This window comes from Papilio machaon, chromosome 6 (assembly GCF_912999745.1).
Source record: "Papilio machaon chromosome 6, ilPapMach1.1, whole genome shotgun sequence".
Classification (NCBI taxonomy): Eukaryota; Metazoa; Arthropoda; class Insecta; order Lepidoptera; family Papilionidae; genus Papilio; species Papilio machaon.
The window spans coordinates 5422634-5438888 of record NC_059991.1 but is presented as its reverse complement, the minus strand read 5'-3'; the positions used below and the strand labels follow the sequence as shown (position 1 = coordinate 5438888).

Sequence of the window (16255 nt, the reverse complement as noted above, 5' to 3'; positions counted from 1 at the left end):
TTTAGCTCTTAACATAATTCTCATAAATTAATACTTTGATGTGATGTGACAGATAGTGACTGCGTGTCTGATTTCGAATAAAAAAACCATCGACAATCTGCACTATTTGCTGTGCTCTGCTTGAAATAGGGAGGAAAATGTCGATGTCGTACCAAGCGAGTTGAATTGTCAGCCATACCTATTTCGTTCAATTTTGTTGAAATAACTGAGGTCTTCTCTGATAATCGGCAATCGTGTTGATAGTTATTACGGATTTTTGATCATCCCTTTAGTTTACAAATATGTATGATTCAAGAAAGTCAATAAACTTAAGTTCTTGTCGTGTATGTTTATCGAGTAAAAAACCCTTGTGTCCTTTATTCAGATATAAATTGTCTGGAAACTATGCCGAAATGCTTACGGCAATTGCCGATGTAAAGGTAAATATCAAAGTAAAATTGAACTTTAAAGTTTTTTCATTTGCTTAAGCCGCAAAAATAAATGTCAAACAATTCTTAAAATTCATTTAATACAAACTTTTTTTTATCAAGCGACAAAGCAATAGATAGTTTTAGTTAGAATCTAGTAACAACATAAGTGTTTAGTATTAGTATGTAGGTTATAAATATTGCAACTATACTAACACTAATAGTAACCACATTATGAATTAAAAAAAAAAAAATTCTATGTTCATACCAATCTAATTGTGCCTGATAATCCTTTTACTGTTTGGTTTTAGGTGCTATCAAATGATGGTTTACCTGAAAAGATTTGTCACAAGTGTTGTACTTCATTGGAGAAAGCATACCTGTTAAAAACAGTAGCAGAGAGGTATCATTATAAACATTATTTACCTTATAAAATTTCACAAATTTAGAATGTCACACAGAATTTAGAAATGTACAGATTAAATATTAATTTTGCAGAACTGATAGAAAACTGCGAACCATATTAGCTAAAGCCATTCAAAATGTGCCGACCAAAAAGATTGCATTTGATTCTTTTAAAGACATCAAAAGTGAAATTGGTCCTCTGTCAGTTAAATCGGAACCTGTATGGGAAATGGAAATCAATGTTGATCCACCTAAGACGGTGGAAACAATTGATGGTAAGGATATTGTTATAGCAAATACTGTGATAAGAAAAGTTGACCATGAATTGGAAGAAACAAAAGGAGAAACCAATGATAATGATAAAGTTGATATCAGTTGGACAAAAACTACCAATGACAATTTTAAAGCTGAGGTTGATACTGATGATGATGATGATGTAAGTATATGAATTTTTATTCTATATCACTAACTTAAAAACTTCATATTATTTGGTAACAAGCGTAGTAACAAGCCTAGCTGTAGCTGAACAAAGATGTTGAAAGTGTGGTGTTTATAAATATTTTATTTTGTATCTGTTAAACTTCTGTGACTTTTGGTATATTATTTTAGCATTGAAAAGCTCTCCTCCAATCTCATATAATATTTATTGCAAGGCAGAGCAGTTGTGATATAAAAATGTGAACCATTTTGATAGTATTTTGTATTGTTTAGTTGCACTTGTAAATCTTAATGCTATAATATTACAGGTTGAATATGTACCAGATGATATATATAATGATGATGATGATGATGATTATGTTCCACCAACAAGTAAGAAAAATAAATTCAAAAAACCAAAACTATGTGATATTAAAGTTTTTAAAGGTAAGAAAGCTGTAGTAAGGAAAGTTAAAGTATTAAAGACACTAGAGGAACTGGAAGAAAATGGAGGTAAAAGTGAAGATGGCAAAACAAGATCCACAACAATTACCTGTTGTAAGTAAATTTTATTTCTGAGAATGTTGCTTTTACAATTTTAAAGATATATATATACAGTGAAACCTGGTTAAGTGAGACATCAAGGGACCTGCAATGTCGTTTCACTAATAGAGGTATTCCACTTACCCAGTGTCTCAGATATACAGGTATAAATAAATATATGTCTCATTTACAGTCGGTTACATTTACGTACACGTTTTAGTTTTCCTTGTCCTTCAGAACATTGTGATTCAATTTTATGTTTACTCTGAATTATTCTACAAAGAGTAGATTTTGGCAAATTAAATTCGGCACAAACTTCTTCGCGTGTCTTCCCACTTTCATAAACGGATATTAACTTCAGTTTTTCACGTAATAATAACGATTGTAGCTTTCGTTTTGACATTTTTCAAATAAACATCTGTATGATAGTAAAGCGAAACTAAAACTGAAGGTAATTGAAGCTCAAAATTTGTACTTACGTACTTGGAATTACGTGTGGAATTTGTGGGTAGAATAAGAATGAGTAAACAAACAATGTTATCTCAGTTACAGAGGTTTATGCATATAAAATTTACTCGCTGTCTCAGTTATAGAGGTAACTATGATGATAAATCGAAAGAACAAATCCCAGATATAGAGGTTTACCTCGTCCCACTAACAGAGGTAATTCAGTGCCAAAGTGTTGGGACCTCAGCATGAGTTCCAGTTATGGAGGTTTCTCACTTATCCAGGTCCCACTTAACCAAGTTTCACTGTATATATAAGATAGATACACTAAAGCTATCCAGCCTTAGTAATTGGTATCTTCCTACCATTTTGATGTATATTTCTCCATTTTATATATTACTAGCTGTCGCCCGCGACTCCGTCCGCGCGCAGTTAAAAAAAAATGAAAAATAGATGTTGGCCGATTCTCAGACCTACTGAATATGCTCACAAAATTTCATGAGAATCGGTCAAGCCGTTTCGGACGAGTACGGTGACGAAAACTGTGACACGAGAATTTTATATATTAGATATTTAATTTTATTTCAACATATGATGGTGCCTTTTGTTGTTTTCTTTAAAATGACTTATGCACAAGTATATTAAAATCTTCTAGCCTTATTATAAATTATACCTAATTATATTCAGTCAAGTGAAATTAAAAATTATACAGATCCAATAATGAAAAATGGCACCAGAGGTCCACCAATATTACTAAAGCGACCCAAAGATGCAACAGTACTTAAAGTTCATCCAAATTACAAATCGAGAAATTCAGGAAGTAGTGATGGAAATAGAATGGTTCGTAGAGACAAGACTTTAAGGGTGGTCAGATCTCAGAGACCTGAAGCAAAGAAAAGAGAAAAACTTGTGTGCCCTGTTTGTGGTATACTTACATATACACTGGGAAATCATTTAGCAACTCACGATGGTAAGAGAATGTTATATGTGTATTTTACATGTAGTATAACTGTATACTTGTAGTGTTGCCATTTGTAATTTATAACTAGCTTGGTAATGAATAAAAATTAAAGTAATAATTTTGATGTTGAATATAATAATTCGTCAAAAAAATATTTACTAAGTGGGAAAGGACCATAAACTCACAGATTATCAAGTAATTAAAATATTTTGCGCTTTCTTTTTATATATCCAAAGTGTTTATTTTCAGAAAAGAAGAAATTTTCTTGCAATCAATGTACGAAATCGTTTATACAAAAGAGTAATTTAATGTTGCATATGAAACAACATTCTGGAATTAAAGATCATATTTGTGAAATTTGTGGTGCTGGCTTCTACACACAGAAATCATTAATCAGGTAATAACCTTAATGTATAGTCTCTACCCTCTCCTATTCTTTCCTCTGCATTTCTTAGCTCTTGTGTCTTACAAATATGCTTTAGATATATTTTATGAATGCTACAATCATATTTATGTTGGCTTATAATATCATGTGACATCTATTTGCCTGCTTTATAAAAAAAATACTACGTTCCTTATTTTGACATGATGAAGAGTATATAAGGAAAGACCACAAATTATTAAAAAATTGAATATAACTTTAATTATCTATTATTTTTTTTACAGGCATAACCTTATCCACAAAGGCGAAAGACCATTCTCTTGTCATTTGTGCACGAAGAAGTTTATAGCGGTGAGTTAATTTTTTCCAGATCCAAGTCAAACACTTGGAGAATTTTAATGTCATATAAACTACATTACAGTGATAAATAATATTTCAGCGTTGTGACTTGAACCGTCACTTGCGCATCCACGCCGGGTACAAGCCGTACAAGTGCAACGAATGCTCCATGTCATTCAATGCTAAGCATCAGCTTCAGAACCATGAACGGATGCACACAGGAGAGAGACCCTACACATGTGAGGTACGCATACACTCACTTCTCTTTTTACTACTTGTGATACCGTTTCTTATGTTTTTTATTTTCGCGAACGCCGTCGCGGGTTAAATCTAGTAAAAAAATATTTTATACAATTTTAATTTGTTGATTTAATCCAGCTTGTAACAGGACTGGATTGAGATACTTTTACCCAAGATTCATACCATGACATAAATTTAGGATTGCCGACCACTATCACCTTAATTCTGCCTATCTTTTTAATATTAAGACTAAAGTGAAAAATGACATAATAATGATAATTTTCCAGGTGTGCAACGTTGCATTCAGTTACAAAGTGAACTTGAACAATCATGTGCAGAAAGCGCACGGTCTGAACTTCAAGTTCAAGTCGATACACAGAGTGACGGAGGAAGTGTTGCGACGTGAGATGGGCATGGTGAACGAGACGCGCGCCGCCATTGCCCACATCATGCCACATCTCAGTGACGTGCCCACGCCCGCAGCGCACGAGACTGTGCACCACACCTCAGAGTATTAAACAATGTATCAACTCACATCATGTATGTATTATATTACAAGAAAGTCCGCTTCAGTTTTCTGATGTTGGTATGTTGAAGAAACAGAAATGTTATTTTGTTTCGTAAATTAATAGGTCACTTTAACACGCTTGTTGCCGCATCTCTTTTGATATTTCAAATATGAAGTTCTAAGAACTGTTGTCTAATTGAAATTTTAATTCTTTTTGACGAAACAATTTTTTTTTATTTGGATCTTATAGTTAGATAACTAAACATAATTCACAGTACAGTCTTTGCATAAAAAATTCTAAACATTTTAAAAGCGTGGTTTCAAAAATATGAAAAATGTTTTTGTTGATCATGTCAATGTCCATTGCTAAGAATCTATTTTGAATTGAATCTTTAGCAATGTATTCTTAATAGTGATAAGATGAATTTATGTTGTACAATTTATAATATACAAATATGCTGTGACGTCATCAAAATATTATGTTATTGTCAAAGGTGGGCATTAACTCGTTAATCCGTTAATCGTTAATTAACAAAGTTAACATTTTGCTTAACGGATTAACTTTTAAGTTAACTTCAAAAAGTGTTAACGCTTTTATTAACTTCCGTTAATTTAGTCCGTTAATCGTTACATTTGAATCTTGGAGACGTGTTGTCATTTTGTTTAAATAACGCGCCACGCCACGCTCGTAAGTTGAGCTATGTTCGGCAACTGTCAGCGAGTCGAAAAGTGAAGGAACGAGTTGATGTTGAATATATGTGGAATTCGCTTGCAAGTGTGATGCATCAAAGCGTCCGGGGGAAAGACGTGAACGGGGGAGATACGAATACCACTAACTGACTCCAGGTTCAATTGCAATCAAAATAATCAAGTGTGAAAAGAACGAATTAATGTGTTAGAGAATGTATAGTGAAATTAATATACTGAAATAAGTGTCGCCACAATAATTGTGAAAATGTAAATTCAATTTACAAAAGTGTGTGCAATTCCTGCATATTTATGTGAAACATCTATAGGATCACTTTTAAACCGAATTGTTGGCGTGGCGACGCTTGCCGTGGCGACGGGTCGTAACGCTATACAAAGGTATACATGTATATATTTTATGTGTTTAGTTTAATAATATTTATTATTATTATTATTATTATTTCTTTTATATTAAATCTATCTCCACGTGGCTGGTTTTATTATAATAATAATTATATTATCATTATCATCATTATTATCATTATTCTTATTCATTTAACTATAATATTTTATATTTTATGCATATAACTTGTACACACACGATGTTACACATCTGCCAGGCGTCCCATGACGGCTCACAAGTTTTTTATTAAAAATCGTCAAAAAATTTTTCCCCTTTTTTTTTACCTATTTCTCTCAGCCCCAAAAGCAGTATAATTTTGTTATGGTTACTTACTTTTAACGAACTTGCGTTTTTAACTTTAATTTTCGAGAATTTAACGCTTTAACGACTAACGAAGTCAACTTTTTAATTAACGAAACAACGGTTAACGAAGTTAACTTTTTGATTAACGAATCAACGGTTAACGAAGTTAACTTTTTGATTAACTGTGCCCTCCTGTGGTTATTGTGCATGAGAAGTATTTCTTATAGCCGTGATCTCTGTTCTTTTTTGTTCCCAAATAGAATGAGTGAGATAGCAATAATTTTGTATATAATATGTAATACACAATACAACTTTACACCAATAAGAGAAACCTGAAGAAACAGGTTACACTGCTGGCACCTAATTTGATTTTTAGTCAAGGAAATTATTTTGTTTTTAGCCGACTTCAAAAAGAAGGAGGTAATCAATTCGACTGTATTTTTTTTTTACAAAATTGACTTATGACCGCGTTATTACTTCTCAACTGTGCGACTTAAAGGTACTTAAGTTTGGAAACAAACCGTGTCGTGCGAAAACGGGACCGACAATTTTTGTAATTTAAATGACTTATTGTAATATAATAATAATAATATAGATTTAAACATTTCATTATTGTTTTTATTTTACATTTCTCCTAGATACATATTTTTTCGAAATTTAGAATTTAACAAATTTTTACAAATATATTAAAACAATTTTTTAAGGAATACTACATGGTTATATTTTCTTATTTATTTATAATAAAAGTAATCCTAGTTTTAAAAGTGAATTATCTAATTTAATAACATTGGTTCTAACGCTGTCTGTATCAATATAACATTTCTATTTAAATTTTCTTGGATAAATCAGTGGTACTCAATATAATCCCTTGTACAGACACATCCAATGGTTACAGGCTTCCTTATAGCGACGTAGTGATTCTTGAGGTCTCGTGGCATGTCTAAATGCAACACCACTTCATCTTCCCTATCTGGTAATCCTTTCTTCTTTAATATCGTTAGCTGAAATAATTAAAAAAGTGGCAGTTACACTCATTTTAAGATATAAGAAGATTCGGCTATTGACAGACCGATTCGAGACATGACATCTTTCCAGAATACGTGTAGATATATTTGTATATATAGAAATAAACTTCTGTCTTTCGACTGATGAGTGAATTATCTGACTCTATCCCATTGCCTCTAACATAACTAGCTAGTCATAGACAAAAGCTATAGTGTCAAGTCGTAGTAACTAAATTTCTGCAATTCATATTCGTCTTTATTTACACTAAGCGCATTATGCAAGGCGTTTTATGTCTACACATGCGTCAAAAATGAGCCTGCGTTTAATGATAATGCGTTTTGGTGTAAATATGGCTTAAGTAAATAACACGAGATTTATTTTTCAATCTACAAATGTACATAAATAAATACATACGTTGTATACACTCTCTTGACACCTGTACAAAGGTGGGCAAAGGTCGGCGCAAAACTTCTTTTCGATGTATCTCGGAAAATATTCCACGCCTAAATCAATTAATGTAGTTTCTTTTTCGTTCTGTAAAATGTAGAAATGACCCTTATGTAAAAGTACTTAAAGCTTAATATGTATTCGTGAATAAACATACTTACATCGTTTGGTTGGCGTTCACAACTGCAGGATACTTGCTAAAAAAAATAATCTTAGATATTGATTGTTCTTAAAAATGTGGAAACTAATATAGCTGTTCAATCGGGGTTTATTATTATTGATAGCAAGCCATTAGTAGTAATTGGCAATATTCAATACAATAGAGAGTAGGTAAATAAAAAAGAAACTAATAAAGTCTTTCAGTTCACATTACCATCATAATAATGCTTTTCATCTCGTTAGTAACTCAGTAAGTGTACTTACATCGTCTCCTCTAAATTTTAAGTTGCCGCGCTTCCGAGACCTTGTGTCAACGGAATTGTCCAATAATATAATATCGTTTCTGATCATATTCGCATAATCGACCATCAGTGATGGTAGTTCCTCCAGATTCGTTTCAGTGTCAATGTAATCAGCGGAATAAGTTTCGGATTCATCGATCGTGGCAGGTATTCTTTCGTCCATCGCTCTCTTTCTAAAATTCTGTCTCCTATGTGTTCTTTGATTTTCCACTTTGAATTCGGTAATGTCGGAAGTTTTCTGTACCGCTGATATGATTATAAATAATTGAGTAATCAGTAGAAAAGTTGTGCAAATTCGGATTACGCTTGAACATCTTATTTCCTGTAAATATAAATTTTATATTGATTAATAATTTGACAAATTATGATATAATAAAAAAGTCACATCTGGATAATTTAAGCCTGATATACTTTCTGTATCTGTTCTGTTTTTGATATCTTTATATATAAATGTTTCGTCAGTAGAAGCCCACGGTATAGGGAATAACAACGCAATACACGTTTGTTAATTGACTAACCAACCTAGGCCATACTGTACTTCCCCAGTTGACTATGGTCTTGTTACCCCTAATTTAGATAGGATCGGAGCCCCCTAGACAGCCCGGAGACATATGAGCTGACGTCGACACGTTTGTTAATTTGCTTTCGTACGTTTTGAAAATGCGTAAGCAAAATATTACATAACTTTTTTTTTACAATTTCTTATTAGAAAGCGACACAAAACCGACCAATGTATATGATAAAATAAGAAATATAATCAAACTTACCATGATTACTATTAGAAAATCCTTCTTTGGTTCTGTTCTCTACTGTCCTCAGACTAATACTACGTCTTGAAGATCGTTTTCCTCGACTTATATATGATAAATTGATTGACATATCAGAGAATAGATCCATTAACTGAAAGAAAACACTCCTAAGGTGGTAATTAAAGATCCTTTGGTAAGAAAGAGGCGAGAAGACACTAACAATGGAGGTGACAGGCTTTGTGAAGCCACCCCCGTATATACTTAGAGTACGAACGTAACTTGATATATATAACGGAAAATAATCTTATTCAATAATAATTATTTGTTGTATCTTTCTGGGATGGTCTTATTACTGGTTATTATTATTTTTATTACAAAGAAGTTACCATTACTTTACAAAGTTTACAAAATCATATTATTTTACTCTACACTTCAGTCATGCATGTATTTTTCATTCAGTTACAGTGGCGGAGCGAGAGCTAAATTTGATGTGGGCAAGTTGTCTACCGCGAGGACCTCAAGTAGCAAACGATCATTAATTTACTTTAATTTTGATATCGTCTGTAATACACACACATGTGCAATTATTTTAGCTTCGACAGCGGTTGCATTTTTCTCCAAGGCAAACTAAAATTAAGCGAAGCTAGCGTGGCCGTTGAAACCCACGTAGCTATAAGTATATTTTCTTTAGTGTTCCGTCAAAATATTTAGTCTTTACAAAACAAATTGGCCTGCCGACTGTACAACTCTGTGGTGTATAAATAAATCTGTTGTAAACTATCTTCTCTTTCTATTTAATTTAGTTCACACTTTTCAGAAAATAAATAATTATTTGCTTTTTTACTATCATCAATTAGATTAGATGAAATTCTATAAATTTTGCTTGTATATTTAGCTTTATATAATACATACATTTTGTATTTTACCTTTTCAGGAAAAAACTACAAAAGTATAATGTAAAAACTCATCATCATCTCCCTGACCTTGTCCCACTTTCGTAGGGTCTGTGCACCAGGTTTCCGTCCTCCAAATCAATCTTTCTTCCGTCATCTCCATTGTCACCCCAAAAAAAGTATGTTATTATAATTTTTGTATAATGTAAAAACTAAATAAGGCATTTATGTTTAAAATAATTTTATTAATATTTATCAATAAACTATTTCTAATCTATATATATAAAAGAAAGTCGTGTTAGTTACACCATTTATAACTCAAGAACGGCTGAATCGATTTGACTGAAAATTGGTAGGCAGGTAGCTTAGAACCAGGAAACGGACATAGGATAACTTTTACCCCGTTTTCTATTTTTTATTCCGCGCGGACGGAGTCGCGGGTAAAAGCTAGTTTAACAATATATTACAATAACTTAGCTTTTTTGTGTGATATTGTTTGATATTATATTTGTAGTGGTAGTAAATTATATTATTTTGGTAATTCATATTTTTTTCCATATTTAGAGCTTATAAGTGTTGTAAAAGTAGTTAATAATCAAAACAAACTTTAGAGAAATTGGTCCAGCAGTCGTAAAGCTGCGGTGTATATGGTAACAGCGTAAATGTTGGGCGGGCGGCAGTTGCCCTAGCGCGAGGGTGAGGGCGCAGGGCGCGAGGGTGGCGGGCGGTTGAGGGCGGGGCGGCGGGCGCGGCGCTGGCGCAGCGGGCCGGGCGCGTCGCGCAGTGGCGCGCGGCCAGTGTCGCACGCGCCGCCCGCGGCCGCACATCGCTCGCCGCGCTCGCCGCCTCCCGCTCTGCCGCACCACGCGTCCGCTGGGCGCGTCGCGCGGGCCGCGGGCCAGGCCCGCGCGCCTGCTGCTGCTGGCCGCGTGGCTGGCGGCCGCCACCGCCCAAGACCCCACCTGCCCCAAGGAGCCGCTTCTCTGCGCCACCTGCCGTTCCTACGAGAACGCGCGCGAGCACAGCCTGAGGGTAATCCGTGAGAGCCTGCTCGCCAAGTTGGGTTTCACGCAGGCTCCCAACACTACGGGGCGCGAGCTGCCGCGCGTTCCCGCCGACCTGATGGAGCGCTACGAGCGCCGCCCGCCGCCGCCGGGCGTGCAGGCCGACGCGCCTGCGCCCGCGCGCACCTTCGTCACGCACACCGAACGAGACGACTTCTTGGCCCGCACAGACAACGTCCTCATATTTGCCCGTTAGTATCTGCACCTGTTTCTTAACAAACATTCGCAACCTGCCGGCTGCGATAGATGTAGAGCCAGGTTCGATGCCCCTAGGTACACATGTACTTATCATGTAGTGATTAACTAGTGAACAGTTCCCGCTACTACCTACTGTGTTCTAGTAACTAATGTTCGACAAAAAATGTATTTAATAACGATGAAAAGAAAACCGCGATATCCGGACGCGGATAGGGGAACCCAGGTTTTGCGAGTAGGAGTATGTCTAGGCGGTCACCGGTGGCCGGTCGCCGCTCGCCGGCACCACGTGCGAGCGACTGTTGCTCGCTATGGTCCCCAGAGTTCATTGACAGGCACGTGTGCAGCTTATAAGTGGGTAACGTACTCCGTGATCGCATCACGCACCGCCAATTTTAATTAGCTAATGATTACTTCAAAGCGTCGTATCATTGTCTATGGGACTATGTCCAGATTTCTATCGCGAACGCCGCTTACGTCCGATGAATACAAATTTAAATGGAGTTAACATATTGAAGTTTTTTTCACCCTCAAATCGTTCGATTCACAAATATTTAACAATTACATTAGCATATTGTTTGACTGCAAATTGTCAAGAATGTTAAACATAGGCTCGTTTGAAATAAAAAAACGCAAAGAATCGGTTATTATGCGAAAACGAGGCTATCTAAGTTCATACAAATATGTGATCTGCCTAAAGCCAAGGGGCTTCGACCGCTCCTGATAACGTCAATTTTAACATCGACGCGATGCGCGAATAGAACAATTAATAGGATCGATACAAGCACTGCATAAACTAGTTACTTTTGCGTTGGAAACAAATTTATTGTTGGCAAGGAAATACTAGGTTTAACTGTTGAAAAATGAGACAGCAATGTTAGGTAGATAACCATATATTTATTGTGCAGTCAATGATTATGCAAATTCTCTAATTCATTATTTTTACTAGAAACGTACCTAATATAAATGAACAACGAATAAATAACGAATCTAGTGGCCGTGAATTTGATCTTAATGCCAAATTAAAAATATTTGCAACAGAGAATTCCCACGAACATGTTGTGACCTATTTGACTATTTATAATTTTAGCATATCAAAGACGATAGTGAGCAGTTCACTTTGTATGTCAGCAACATATAAAAGGAATAGGTAGGACTTAAATAAATAAGATAATATTGCAGCCTGTCGCTTGTTTATTATAAGAACTTGTTCCATATCTATGTATTCTTGTATTTACATCATATACATCTTCATAACTATTGTTTTAATTGTTAATCGTTATCGTAATTTGCAAAACAAACATACTTATTCGCCAAATATTGTGTGCATTTGTTTTATTCAAGAATACATGGTTGTATGTATGAATTATATTATGGATGAGAATATATTTATGTGTATGAAGTATGTTAGGCAATTGATCTGCAGATTTATTCAAAGTTTGAAGGGTGCGTGGCCGCCACCACAAACTTTTTGGTACTTTGATTAAAAATGTTTGATCAAACTTTTTGCAAGACGAAGAAGTACGATTAATGAGAGTAGCGATGTTAGATAGAGGAATAAAACAAATTATCACATGATATATGTACAACAAGGAATTTCATTAGTCTGACGGATTTATCTTAAACATAACCTATTCCAATATCAATAAAATGTCTTTATGTATGTTTATTAATAGACATCTATTATTAACAATCACCACTATATTAATAATAATAGCAAACAGAAAATATGCATTATTTAAAAACTACTCAAATTTTATTGAAATTAAGCGTTTATTATATATATTTTGCGGTTACTTGAGCTTCGTGTTTATATAGTGTTGCCATTTTACGCAAGTGATAAGAATGTAAAGACAGATTTAGTGAGTAGCCGCACTGGCTCAACATAGTGGCATGTAGGCGTCTGCCACAGACTCCGAGTCTGCGGCTTGCTGCTCTTACAACGTTACCTTGCGAATTTTTCAGGGCTGCTACTATTTTAACTTAAATTATATTATAATTAAAATTAGAATTTTATCAAGGAAAATATGTTATGTACTACGATAATGTTGTATAATACTGCCTATGATTGATATAACGTATTACGAAACTATATATTTCAAATTATATTAAAATATGAAACACCAAAGTACTCAAACAATTATAGTAGTAATATATTATTCATATTTATAGTTTGCATTTGGTGTCGAATTGTATTATTTTTAACAAGGTAGAGAAATATTCTCTGATCATTTATCTATTAACGAAATCTTGACAAAATATCTAGGACAAGAAAATGTTTAAATACGTGTTATAAACTTATTTTCATATAAGTATTTGATGTAAATATGATTGATAAAACGTTTGATAACAAGCTAAATTGGGAGACAATGAGACAAATTTAGCAACCCTAATTTTAATCGACGTGCAAACGCACCGCCTTCTTGTATCTGGGTGACACAATTCTTGACACATTACCTAATAATCTCGACGTATCCTATGACAATATCCGAATTTTGATTGGTTGCTGAGAGCACATTTAAATGTATTTACATAAAGACAAGCATCACGACAAAATTATACTCAACTTTTATACGGTAATAACAGTTGGAGACAATTTAATTCGAACAAGAGACGTCGGCATTCACGTTTAAGTAGTTTTTTTAGAACAAAGTTGCGCTGTTTCCAGCATTTTCTTTTACACATTATGTTATACATTACTCTCTAACAGAGCTCTTATGTTCATGTAGAACTAATAAGAAAGTACCGAAATCTAAAAATATAGTTACAAAAGTTATATATATAAACGCCTGATAACTGTTGCTAAGCAATTTAATTCAATTGCACATGCACTTAACATAATAGATAAGCTCAACTTGTGATTAAAAATATACAGTGTCAAATGGATTTTCATTGGACATTCGCATAGTTTTAGAACATGTGCATGCATTCAAGAGAGGACTAGGCCTACTGGGGATACCTCTATAAAAAAAACGCACCTTGGTTCTTACCTCTAAGGTGGTGTGGAAAAAGAGCTAAGACATTTTGTTTACGTCTATAATGATGTCTTCTATCAAATATGCATACAAATAGTCTTAACAAGCGGCTTATCTTTGTTGTTATTAAACTGTTCACACTACTACATTAATTCTAGCGACCCCGCAAGTCTTCACAATGAGGGGCAAAGAATTTAAGACTGTATTTTTTTTCGTTTCTATGTTTCTCAGATATAATGTACTTTCTAGTAGTGAAAGAATTTTTAAAATAGGTTTAGACCTTCTTATCTACTTCTAAAGTTTGTCGTCAGAAACGCAAATCGTTCCTCTTTATATTAGTTTAGATTTAGATGCATGTATGCGTATATTTATAATTATGCAATAAAATAACGAAAATGGGTCCAATGGAAAAAAGCTATCAGAATAATCAAATGTTATAAACATTTTTCCCACGTTATTATGTTAAATTAAGCAAATTGTATTTTTGTAAACGCAAGTCGCACGTCCTGTCAAAACTAAACAATAACTCAATAATCCACAATTGGCTTATCGTGGCGTTACATCTCGAAGTTGTATAGTACAGTTTAATATATTGAAATATATTGTTTGAGCTTCAAATTAAGTAAGCACGTATCGTAGCTTATAACATTACTAATCTTTGACAAATTTGAGATGACATTTGTTATTTTTACTTTTTTTTTCATTGATAGAATCTTATACACTGTTCAGGTTTTCAGAAATAACATGTTTTAGTTTACTTGGTTTTACTATGTTAGGGATCGTTCATTAATCTCGTTAGGCTCGAAAGGCAAAACATCATGAAACATCACGAGCGAAGGGGAGGCTGAAATAATCTATATATATAAAAGAAAGTCGTGTTAGTTACACTATTTATAACTCAAGATCGGTCGAACTGATTTAGCTGAAAATTGATGGGTAGGTAGCTTAGGACCAGGAAAAGGACATAGGATAATTTTTACCCCGTTTTCTATTTTTTATTTCGCGCTGACGGAGTCGCGGGTAAAAGCTAGTATCACATAAAAATGTTTGAAATAGGACTTTAAGTACTACGGAATTTCAATTTTGTGTTCAAAAGATCCTTTTATATTTGTAATATAAAAATAGAAAAATGACTAGATACATTTTTAAGAATGTTTCACGCCGACGCGGCTGCGAACTGAACTTCACTGGAAGAATGGTGAGTGTATCTTTTATTTCGTTCTTATTTTCACCAAACTGACAAATGCATCACAGTTTAATGTGTATGCGTAGGTGCAAAAGTACCAACGGGCGTGAATTACTTGTCATTTTTATAAATAACATTTTCTTATCGTTCGAAGCAAGGACGGCATGCTACTGCGCGCATCGTAGCTGCCTTTTTTTAACATGCCTACCGCTATTAAATAAGCAAACTTGTATCTTTCTCTCGATCATTATATAACTGTTAAGTATAAATATACGGAGTGCGGGAGTATAATAATCCATATAAATTACACTGTTAGGAATATGTATTTACAGTTGACACGATTGTTATGTAAAAAAAAACATAACTGTAAATAATGTTTATGTACATTTTCTAATCGCCTTGTCAATATAAATAAATTGAAATGTCGCAAATTATAAACACGCAGAAACGCTTCAATTTAACTCTTTTTAAGCATTGATATTAATTTTGACAAACGTCGTGCTCCTCAGCAGATAACGTGACGAGATGCATAATCTAAAACATAGGTAATAAATTACGTATCTAAACGTTTTCCGTGAATCACTCCGTCTGTTCGTGAAAACCATATGAATTTTATGAAACTCCATTCAACGTTGTTGTTATTGTTGTACGAATGTTATTCATCTGACGACTATCAATTTATTCCCCAGAATTTTTGAATACAAAATGCCAGCAATGTTATCTATTTAGGCATGGATTTAAGGTTTAAATTCATCGGTTGAATAAATAATTAACATGACATATAATATTGCAAGTTCGAATCTACACAATCTAAAGTGTCCATGTAAACTAACATAAAGCTTAACCTTTATAAGAATATAAAAAAGTTAACACAGTCGTCTAAAAAGGCAATAACGTCTAACGAAGTTTGTAAGTTTGTAAATCCTTTGTTTAAAAAGAAACAGTGTTAGTTCATCGTGCCATACAGATGTGCTCTAGACGTCCTGATTCGCGAGCAATTAAGGTGACTGCCAGCAGCCAAAACAATCGATCGTTGCAAATGGCCGGCCGAGCCGCACGGTGCGTACGCACCGCACTCGTCCCAACCAGACTAATAAGAACTCTGACGTAATATATTAACAACATAAACATATATACTTACACAATTCCTCTCTTTTGACTTACAAATAATTAGAAGATATACCTACTAGCTATTTTCTGCAACTTAGGATTGAATTAAAAACGGAGTATGTTATTGT

General features: G+C 34.2%; 2 protein-coding genes across 3 annotated transcripts; one reads left to right on the top strand and one right to left on the bottom strand.

Annotated features, from left to right (window-relative positions):
• The first annotated feature begins 160 nt into the window (after positions 1-160).
• On the top strand, positions 161-9435 carry LOC106714986 (zinc finger protein 25). Of its 2 annotated transcripts, XM_014508159.2 has the most exons (10): positions 161-419; positions 719-810; positions 906-1248; positions 1559-1787; positions 2932-3189; positions 3430-3577; positions 3847-3913; positions 4002-4145; positions 4429-4681; positions 9164-9435. In XM_014508159.2, the coding sequence occupies exons 1-9, from the start codon at positions 282-284 to the stop codon at positions 4657-4659; spliced, it is 1650 nt and encodes a 549-aa protein (XP_014363645.2). In that variant the 5' UTR covers positions 161-281; the 3' UTR covers positions 4660-4681; positions 9164-9435. The 2 variants fall into 2 exon arrangements, with proteins under 2 accessions (XP_014363645.2, XP_014363644.2); XM_014508158.2 differs by lacking the exon at positions 9164-9435 and having other exon boundaries at positions 4429-4917.
• Positions 6840-9151, bottom strand: LOC106714757 (prothoracicotropic hormone). Its single transcript, XM_045678419.1, has 5 exons — positions 8723-9151; positions 7918-8277; positions 7656-7691; positions 7462-7581; positions 6840-7043 (listed from the first exon to the last, which is right to left on the bottom strand). Exons 1-5 carry the CDS (start codon positions 8723-8725, stop codon positions 6888-6890), a joined length of 675 nt encoding a protein of 224 aa, XP_045534375.1. The 5' UTR covers positions 8726-9151; the 3' UTR covers positions 6840-6887.
• Positions 9436-16255: the final 6820 nt, after the last annotated feature.